Consider the following 9,289-nt stretch of genomic DNA (forward strand, 5'->3'; position numbering starts at 1 on the left):
ATGTATATGGGGGGGTGCAGTCACTATGATGCTGGATGTATATGGAGGGGGTGCAGTCACTATGATGCTGGATGTATATGGGGGGGGGTGCAGTCACTATGATGCTGGATGTATATGGGGGGGGTGCTGTCACTATTATGCTGGATGTATATGGGGAGGGGTGCAGTCACTATGATGCTGGATGTATATGGAGGGGTGCAGTCACTATGATGCTGGATGTATATGGAGGGGTGCAGTTACTATAATGCTGGATGTATATGGGAGGGAGGGGTGCAGTCACTATGATGCTGGATGTATATGGGGGGGAGGGGTGCAGTCACTATGATGCTGGATGTATATGGGGGGGGTGCAGTCACTATGATGCTGGATGTATATGGGGAGGTGCTGTCACTATGATGCTGGATGTATATGGGGGGGAGGGGTGCAGTTACTATAATGCTGGATGTATATGGGGGGGTGCAGTCACTATGATGCTGGATGTATATGGGGGGGTGCTGTCACTATGATGCTGGATGTATATGGGGGGGGTGCAGTCACTATGATGCTGGATGTATATGGGGAGGGGTGCAGTCACTATGATGCTGGATGTATATGGGGGGGAGGGGTGCAGTTACTATAATGCTGGATGTATATGGGGGGGTGCAGTCACTATGATGCTGGATGTATATGGGGGGGAGGGGTGCAGTTACTATAATGCTGGATGTATATGGGGGGTGCAGTCACTATGATGCTGGATGTATATGGGGGGGTGCAGTCACTATGATGCTGGATGTATATGGGGGGGAGGGGTGCAGTTACTATAATGCTGGATGTATATGGGGGGGTGCAGTCACTATGATGCTGGATGTATATGGAGGGGTGCAGTCACTATTATGCTGGATGTATATGGGGAGGGAGGGGTGCAGTCACTATAATGCTGGATGTATATGGGGGGGGTGCAGTCACTATGATGCTGGATGTATATGGGGAGGGGTGCAGTCACTATGATGCTGGATGTATATGGGGAGGGGTGCAGTCACTATGATGCTGGATGTATATGGGGGGGTGCAGTCACTATGATGCTGGATGTATATGGGGGGGGTGCTGTCACTATGATGCTGGATGTATATGGGGGGGTGCTGTCACTATGATGCTGGATGTATATGGGGGGTGCTGTCACTATGATGCTGGATGTATATGGGGGGGTGCTGTCACTATGATGCTGGATGTATATGGGGGGGGTGCTGTCACTATGATGCTGGATGTATATGGGGGGGAGGGGTGCAGTCACTATGATGCTGGATGTATATGGGGGGGGGGGGGGTCTCCAGCTGCAGGCGTCTACCTGGGTAAGAGGAGTGGGGGGGCACTGGCTGCAACGGGCTGCATTAACAGTGAGCCATTCTCTGGAGCTGCGATCACACTCTTTATAAGTGATGACTGATTATGGTCATATGATCATGGTCCAGCTTTTCTGGAATCCTGAATGGAGGGAAGGCCATTTTTCCACAGCGCATTTCCCGTTTAGGAGTCCAGCTGTAGTGGTCATGCTCTGTACCCCCGGTCACCTGGCGGGAGTGGTCATACTGTGTACCCAGCTGTAGTGGTCATGCTCTGTACCCCCGGTCACTCAGCAGTGGCGGTCATACTCTGCACCCCCGGTCACCAGGCGGTGGCATCCTGAGGGCTGTCTGTGTGTGTCAGCGGTGGCATCCTGAGGGCTGTCTGTGGAGCGGTGGCATCCTGAGGGCTGTCTGTGTGTGTCAGCGGTGGCATCCTGAGGGCTGTCTGTGTGTGTCAGCGGTGGCATCCTGAGGGCTGTCTGTGTGTGTCAGCGGTGGCATCCTGAGAGCTGTCTGTGTGTGGCATCCTGAGGGCTGTCTGTGTGTGTCAGCGGTGGCATCCTGAGAGCTCTCTGTCTTTGTGTGGCAGCAGTGGCATCCTGAGGGCTGTCTGTGGAGCGTCTGTGTGTGTGTGGCATCCTGAGGTCTGTGTGTGTGGCAGCGGTGGCATCCTGAGGGCTGTCTGTGTGTGGCAGCAGTGGCATCCTGAGGGCTGTCTGTGGAGCGTCTGTGTGTGTGTGTGGCATCCTGAGGTCTGTGTGTGTGGCAGCGGTGGCATCCTGAGGTGGCAGTGGCATCCTGAGGTCTGTGTGTGGCAGCGGTGGCATCCTGAGGTCTGTGTGTGTGGCAGCAGTGGCATCCTGAGGGCTGTCTGTGTGTGGCAGCGGTGGCATCCTGAGGGCGGTCTGTGTGTGGCAGCGGTGGCATCCTGAGGTCTGTGTGTGTGGCAGCAGTGGCATCCTGAGGGCTGTCTGTGTGTGGCAGCGGTGGCATCCTGAGGGCTGTCTGTGTGTGGCAGCGGTGGCATCCTGAGGGCGGTCTGTGGAGCGGTGGCATCCTGAGGGCTGTCTGTGTGTGGCAGCGGTGGCATCCTGAGGGCTGTCTGTGTGTGGCAGCGGTGGCATCCTGAGGGCTGTCTGTGTGTGGCAGCGGTGGCATCCTGAGGGCTGTCTGTGTGTGGCAGCGGTGGCATCCTGAGGGCTGTCTGTGAAGCGGTGGCATCCTGAGGGCTGTCTGTGTGTGGCAGCGGTGGCATCCTGAGGGCTGTCTGTGTGTGGCAGCGGTGGCATCCTGAGGGCTGTCTGTGTGTGGCAGCGGTGGCATCCTGAGGGCTGTCTGTGTGTGGCAGCGGTGGCATCCTGAGGGCTGTCTGTGTGTGGCAGCGGTGGCATCCTGAGGGCTGTCTGTGTGTGGCAGCGGTGGTATCCTGAGGGCTGTCTGTGTGGCAGCAGTGGAGGTGATTGGAGGAGGATGAGCCGTCAGCTGCATGGTCTGTTCTGTAATCTCACACGCTCTCGCTCTCTCTCTCTGACACTAACACAAGCTGTCTCTTCTCTCACTCTCCTCTCTCCGCCCCTCCCTCTTCTGCCCCTCCCCCGCAGAGCGCCTCTACAGCCAAATGGAGAAAAACAGGCTCCTTGCTAGTGAGCTGAAGGTGACTCTGCGTGACCTCTGTGAGTGAGGTCGGGCCCCGTACATCGCAAGCGTGTGGCGGATCAGTTGGGGACGTGGAGCGCCGCCCGTGGGAGGGGCCATCCCCTGTCTATATGTATATACTGGCCTCATCAGTCTCTATAGTGATGTCTGACCCCCCCCCCCCCCCCCCCCCTACCTCCGGCCATTATAGGACTGGTGCTATACGTACAGCGGCGGCACTGAGGGATCTACTCTGTTCTGCCACCCAGTGGAGTGCAGGGCTAAACCGGATCTCTGCTTCTCCTTCGCTGTGGCCCCTGATAGGGTAATGAGGGCCCCGGGGTCCCCAGTAATGGTGAGATGCCCATTCTAGAACCCTCTGGGTCTTGTGGTTACATCGTTCTGTAGCATCCGACTACTGTCAATAAAGCTCAACTATTTCAAAATGTGAGGCTTCGTGTGTGTCGGGTTGGAGGAGCCTGTACCCCTGGGGCCTGTATATGGGAGGAGCCTGTACCCCTGGGGCCTGTATATGGGAGGAGCCTGTACCCCTGGGGCCTGTATATGGGAGGAGCCTGTACCCCTGGGGCCTGTATATGGGAGGAGCCTGTACCCCTGGGGCCTGTATATGGGAGGAGCCTGTACCCCTGGGGCCTGTATATGGGAGGAGCCTGTACCCCTGGGGCCTGTATATGGGAGGAGCCTGTACCCCTGGGGCCTGTATATGGGAGGAGCCTGTACCCCTGGGGCCTGTATATGGGAGGAGCCTGTACCCCTGGGGCCTGTATATGGGAGGAGCCTGTACCCCTGGGGCCTGTATATGGGAGGAGCCTGTACCCCTGGGGCCTGTATATGGGAGGAGCCTGTACCCCTGGGGCCTGTATATGGGAGGAGCCTGTACCCCTGGGGCCTGTATATGGGAGGAGCCTGTACCCCTGGGGCCTGTATATGGGAGGAGCCTGTACCCCTGGGGCCTGTATATGGGAGGAGCCTGTACCCCTGGGGCCTGTATATGGGAGGAGCCTGTACCCCTGGGGCCTGTATATGGGAGGAGCCTGTACCCCTGGGGCCTGTATATGGGAGGAGCCTGTACCCCTGGGGCCTGTATATGGGAGGAGCCTGTACCCCTGGGGCCTGTATATGGGAGGAGCCTGTACCCCTGGGGCCTGTATATGGGAGGAGCCTGTACCCCTGGGGCCTGTATATGGGAGGAGCCTGTACCCCTGGGGCCTGTATATGGGAGGAGCCTGTACCCCTGGGGCCTGTATATGGGAGGAGCCTGTGCCCCTGTATATGGGAGGAGCCTGTGCCCCTGTATATGGGAGGAGCCTGTACCCCTGGGGCGCCTGTATATAGGAGGAGCCTGTACCCCTGGGGCCCCTGCATGTGGGGGTGGGCCGAGCCTGTACCCCTGGGGCCCCTGCATGTGGGGGGCCGAGCCTGTCACCCTAGGGGGTCCCTGCATGTGGGGGGCCGAGCCTGTACCCCTGGGGCCCCTGCATGTGGGGGGCCGAGCCTGTACCCCTGGGGCCCCTGCATGTGGGGGGCCGAGCCTGTCACCCTAGGGGGTCCCTGCATGTGGGGGGCCGAGCCTGTACCCCTAGGGGGTCCCTGCATGTGGGGGGCCGAGCCTGTACCCCTAGGGGGTCCTGTATATGGGGGGCCGAGCCTGTACCCCTAGGGGGTCCTGTATATGGGGGGCCGAGCCTGTACCCCAAGGGGGTCCTGTATATGGGGGAGGGTGGTCCCAGCCTGTCCTCCTGGGGGTCCTGTATATGGGGGAGGGTGGTCCCAGCCTGTCCTCCTGGGGGTCCTGTATATGAGGGGGGGGTCCCAGCCTGTCCTCCTGGGGGTCCTGTATATGAGGGGGGGGGGGTCCCAGCCTGTCCTCCTGGGGGTCCTGTGTATAGGGGAGGGTGGTCCCAGCCTGTCCTCCTGGGGGTCCTGTATATGAGGGGGGGGTCCCAGCCTGTCCTCCTGGGGGTCCTGTATATGGGGGAGGGGGGTCCCAGCCTGTCCTCCTGGGGGTCCTGTATATGGGGGAGGGGGGTCCCAGCCTGTCCTCCTGGGGGTCCTGTATATGGGGGAGGGGGGTCCCAGCCTGTCCTCCTGGGGGTCCTGTATATGGGGGAGGGGGGTCCCAGCCTGTCCTCCTGGGGGTCCTGTATATGGGGGAGGGGGGTCCCAGCCTGTCCTCCTGGGGGTCCTGTATATGGGGGAGGGGGGTCCCAGCCTGTCCTCCTGGGGGTCCTGTATATGGGGGCGGGGGGTCCCAGCCTGTCCTCCTGGGGGTCCTGTATATGGGGGAGGGTGGTCCCAGCCTGTCCTCCTGGGGGTCCTGTATATGGGGGAGGGTGGTCCCAGCCTGTCCTCCTGGGGGTCCTGTATATGAGGGGGGGGGTCCCAGCCTGTCCTCCTGGGGGTCCTGTATATGGGGGAGGGGGGTCCCAGCCTGTCCTCCTGGGGGTCCTGTATATGGGGGAGGGGGGTCCCAGCCTGTCCTCCTGGGGGTCCTGTATATGGGGGAGGGGGGTCCCAGCCTGTCCTCCTGGGGGTCCTGTATATGGGGGAGGGGGGTCCCAGCCTGTCCTCCTGGGGGTCCTGTATATGAGGGGGGGGGTCCCAGCCTGTCCTCCTGGGGGTCCTGTATATGGAGGGGGGGGTCCCAGCCTGTCCTCCTGGGGGTCCTGTATATGGAGGGGGGGGTCCCAGCCTGTCCTCCTGGGGGTCCCAGCCTGTCCTGTTTTTTTGGGTTCTGCAATGTCTTGGTTGTTGCCGGCATTTTTTTTTGTATTTCTTTAATAAACTTCCATGTTGTGACTCGCTGTGTGGAGCCGTCTTTCTACATGAATATACAATGGGGTGCTGTATCCTTCAGAGCTGCGCTCATAGTTCTGTGCTGAGCTCCTGTGATTCCCCATGTCCTTCTGCAATGCATTGTTGTAAACACTCCTCCCATGATGCACTGCAGTCGGCACGGACCTTACATTGTGGCTGGAGCAAAGTTCGGAGAGGATAATCCCATCTGTCCCCAGGAAAGCTGGATAACGCCATTACAGCCCCATGACCCCCGATAGACCAGTGTCCACTCGTGTGGGAGCTGTCATGGCGGCTATGCTGTAACACCGCCCATGGATGTGGCTGCAGTACCGGGCACGGCCATGGACAGGGGTGGTGCCGCTGTTCTTAGAGGGACATGAAGCCCCACCCACTGTCGGGAAACCATCAGCATGGTGGGCGGGGTAGAGTCTGCAGACCTGTCCATATACAGCCATGTCTCCGGCTCGTCTGCGCTCCGGGCCCAGCGCCAATCACTACGTCATGTGTATAAATAGGTATATACAGCTCCGGAGGAGAGAGGCGGTCTCTGGTGCCCCCTGGTGGCAGATCAAGGAAATCTCATCCTGCACAGCTGTTTATGTGTACTGTTACCCCCAGCATGGTGTGCTGCTGGGAGTTGTAGTCCCTTGTGTACCAGTCCTGATGTGTCTCTTGTCTCCGCAGATAAGCTGAGGATCACTAAGGAGGAGAACTGCAAGATGCAGAAGATGTTGGACGACACTCTGCTGGAATTGCACAGCTTGTAGACCCCCGTGTCACTGCCTGACGTCAGCCCCTCCCCTCCCCCCACCGCTGCCCCCCAGACCACACTCCGCCCCCGTGTCTAGCGCTTTCCTCCTGTCCCAGTGGGCGCCACCCACCAAATGCTGGTTTTTAAGGACCAAATCTTTCTGTGCCCAGTGCCATATTCCAGGGGTCTCCCGGACCCCCGACCCTAGCATGGCGGGTGACTTCTGTATCCCAGAAGCATCCAGCCGCCCTCTGCAGTATTCCCCTGAGAGGAGGGCTCTTTCTATGGGGCCTCAGTAATGGTTGTACCCCTCCCCCATCAGTGCGGAGCCGGTGGGGTACTGGTGTGTCCCCCCGCTCCCATTAGATCATGTGATTAGTTGTTACTGTATGATTAGGATCTGATGTTTTGTCTGGACCCCCGGGAATAGTATTACAGCCCCTCTAGGCTCCTGTGAGTGGGGTCCCTCCTGTCAGTCAGGTCTGGGGGCCGGAGTTCCCCTTGTCCATGTTGTGCGGGGGAGGGGGGTCTCTGATTTCTCCTTGGTGCCAGTTCCAGCCAATAAACGCCATGTGCCACTTTTTTCCTATGACTGCCTCAGTGTCCTGTCTGCGGTGGTCGGGTGGGGGAGGGGTGGTGGGACGCCGGCTGGTGGCGTGACAATATTTGTTTTTCTCTGACTGGTTTTAAATTCACAAATTCACAAATTTTTTAAGCTTCCATATCCATGAATAAAATAAGGCTGCTACGTGAACGACACCTCTGCTGTGGTTATTGTGCTGGGTCTGGGGGAAGAGGGGACTACTAGGTGGAGGCCCCCAATAATGTCTGCGTGGCACTGTGTAGTGTCTCCCCCTGGTGGTTGGGGCAGTGTATGGGGCGATCACTGGCCATGTGTGCTGCTGGGTGGTACATAGTATCAGCAACAACAATGTATCACAGCAGCAGACCAGAAGGCAGGTAAGCACCACCAGAGAGAGGAGACAAGGGTGGTCCCTCCAGCCTCAGGGGTGTCCTGTCCCTGCGGGAGCCTGGGGGAGACAAGGACGGGGTGTCCAGTCCCTGCAGGGAGCCTGGGGGAGACAAGGACGGGGTGTCCAGTCCCTGCAGGGAGCCTGGGGGAGACAAGGACGGGGTGTCCAGCCTCAGGGGTGTCCTGTCCCTGCGGGGAGCCTGGGGGAGACAAGGACGGGGTGTCCAGCCTCAGGGGTGTCCTGTCCCTGCGGGGAGCCTGGGGGAGACAAGGACGGGGTGTCCAGCCTCAGGGGTGTCCTGTCCCTGCGGGGAGCCTGGGGGAGACAAGGACGGGGTGTCCAGCCTCAGGGGTGTCCTGTCCCTGCGGGGAGCCTGGGGGAGACAAGGACGGGGTGTCCAGCCTCAGGGGTGTCCTGTCCCTGCGGGGAGCCTGGGGGAGACAAGGACGGGGTGTCCAGCCTCAGGGGTGTCCTGTCCCTGCGGGGAGCCTGGGGGAGACAAGGACGGGGTGTCCTGCCCCTGCGGGGAGCCTGGGGGAGACAAGGACGGGGTGTCCAGCCTCAGGGGTGTCCTGTCCCTGCGGGGAGCCTGGGGGAGACAAGGACGGGGTGTCCAGCCTCAGGGGTGTCCTCACTTAAAGAGTCACTGTCGTATTTTTTTTTTTTTGCAGAAATCAATAGTCCAGGCGATTTTAAGAAACTTTGTAATTGGGTTTATTAGCCAAATCTGCCATTATCTGCATGTAAAAAGCCTTTTCCCAGGTCCCCCCCTCCTTCCTCTTTTTCATCCACTCTGAAAAATCTGAAAATTGTGACTTGTTGCAGGAGACGTCCCCAGTCTGCTCTATGGAGAGGGGAGGGGGGAGGAGGAAGGAGGGAGTTAGCCGGCAGCAGAAAGCAGATAACAGAGGATTACAGGCACGGAGCTGGGTGACAGCTGTAATCCGAGCTCAGACAGGTCACTGGTGACTGTCACAGGAGATATCCCGTGAGGGATTTGTAGATTAACTGTTTGTTGTCCTGTTTTGGTCTTTTCTTTAGCTCTCTCCATAGGAGAACAATGAAGACGGGGGAGAGCTTCAAACTGCTTTTTCATGATAAAAATGCATTTTTCGGATAATAAACCCAATTACAAAGTTTCTTAAAATCGCCTGGACTATTGATTTCTGCAAAAAAAAAATTCACGACAGTGACACTTTAAGGTTCAGATATGTCTGTAAAGACTGGGACAAAGATACAATTTTATGAAACAAATTATTAGAAGAATATAAGCAATCTATAGAAGGATGGATATATATATATATATATATATATATATATATATATATATATATATATATATATATATATATATATATATATATACATATATATACACACACACACAGGTGGGATGTATACAGCCTATAGAAGGATATATATATATATATATATATATATATATATATACAGGTGGGACATATACAGTCTATAGAAGGACGATATATATATACAGGTGGGACATATACAGTCTATAGAAGGACGATATATATATACAGGTGGGATGTAAACAGCCTATAGAAGGATATATATATATTACAGGCAGGCCCGTTCCTACCATGAGGCGGAGTGAGAATTCTGCCTCAGGCGGCAGCTTACGAGGTCCCTGAGGGGGCGGCACAATCCTGCCCTGTCATTGTGGTTAAAGGGGTATTCCCCCCAAAATTATTTTTGCATTAACCCCTTAAGCACCGGGGCAATTTAGATTTTTGCGTTTTAGTTTTTCCCTCCTTGTGTATATAAGGCCA

At 57.1% G+C, this 9,289-nt stretch overlaps 1 protein-coding gene across 3 annotated transcripts in view; it reads left to right on the forward strand.

Annotated features, from left to right (window-relative positions):
• TPM3 (tropomyosin 3) overlaps positions 1 to 7,117 on the forward strand; it is a 37,013-nt gene extending 29,896 nt beyond the window's left edge. The window contains exon 10 of one of the 3 annotated variants that reach the window (XM_069950354.1): positions 6,462 to 6,551. In XM_069950354.1, the coding sequence (XP_069806455.1) occupies positions 6,462 to 6,465 (4 nt within the window). In that variant the 3' untranslated portion in view covers positions 6,466 to 6,551. Of the gene's footprint in view, positions 1 to 2,923; positions 3,057 to 6,461 lie in introns of those variants that run through there. The other 2 variants (XM_069950355.1, XM_069950358.1) reach the window with 2 other exon arrangements.
• Positions 7,118 to 9,289: the final 2,172 nt, after the last annotated feature.

Source organism: Dendropsophus ebraccatus, chromosome 13, assembly GCF_027789765.1.
Source record: "Dendropsophus ebraccatus isolate aDenEbr1 chromosome 13, aDenEbr1.pat, whole genome shotgun sequence".
Lineage (NCBI taxonomy): Eukaryota > Metazoa > Chordata > Amphibia > Anura > Hylidae > Dendropsophus > Dendropsophus ebraccatus.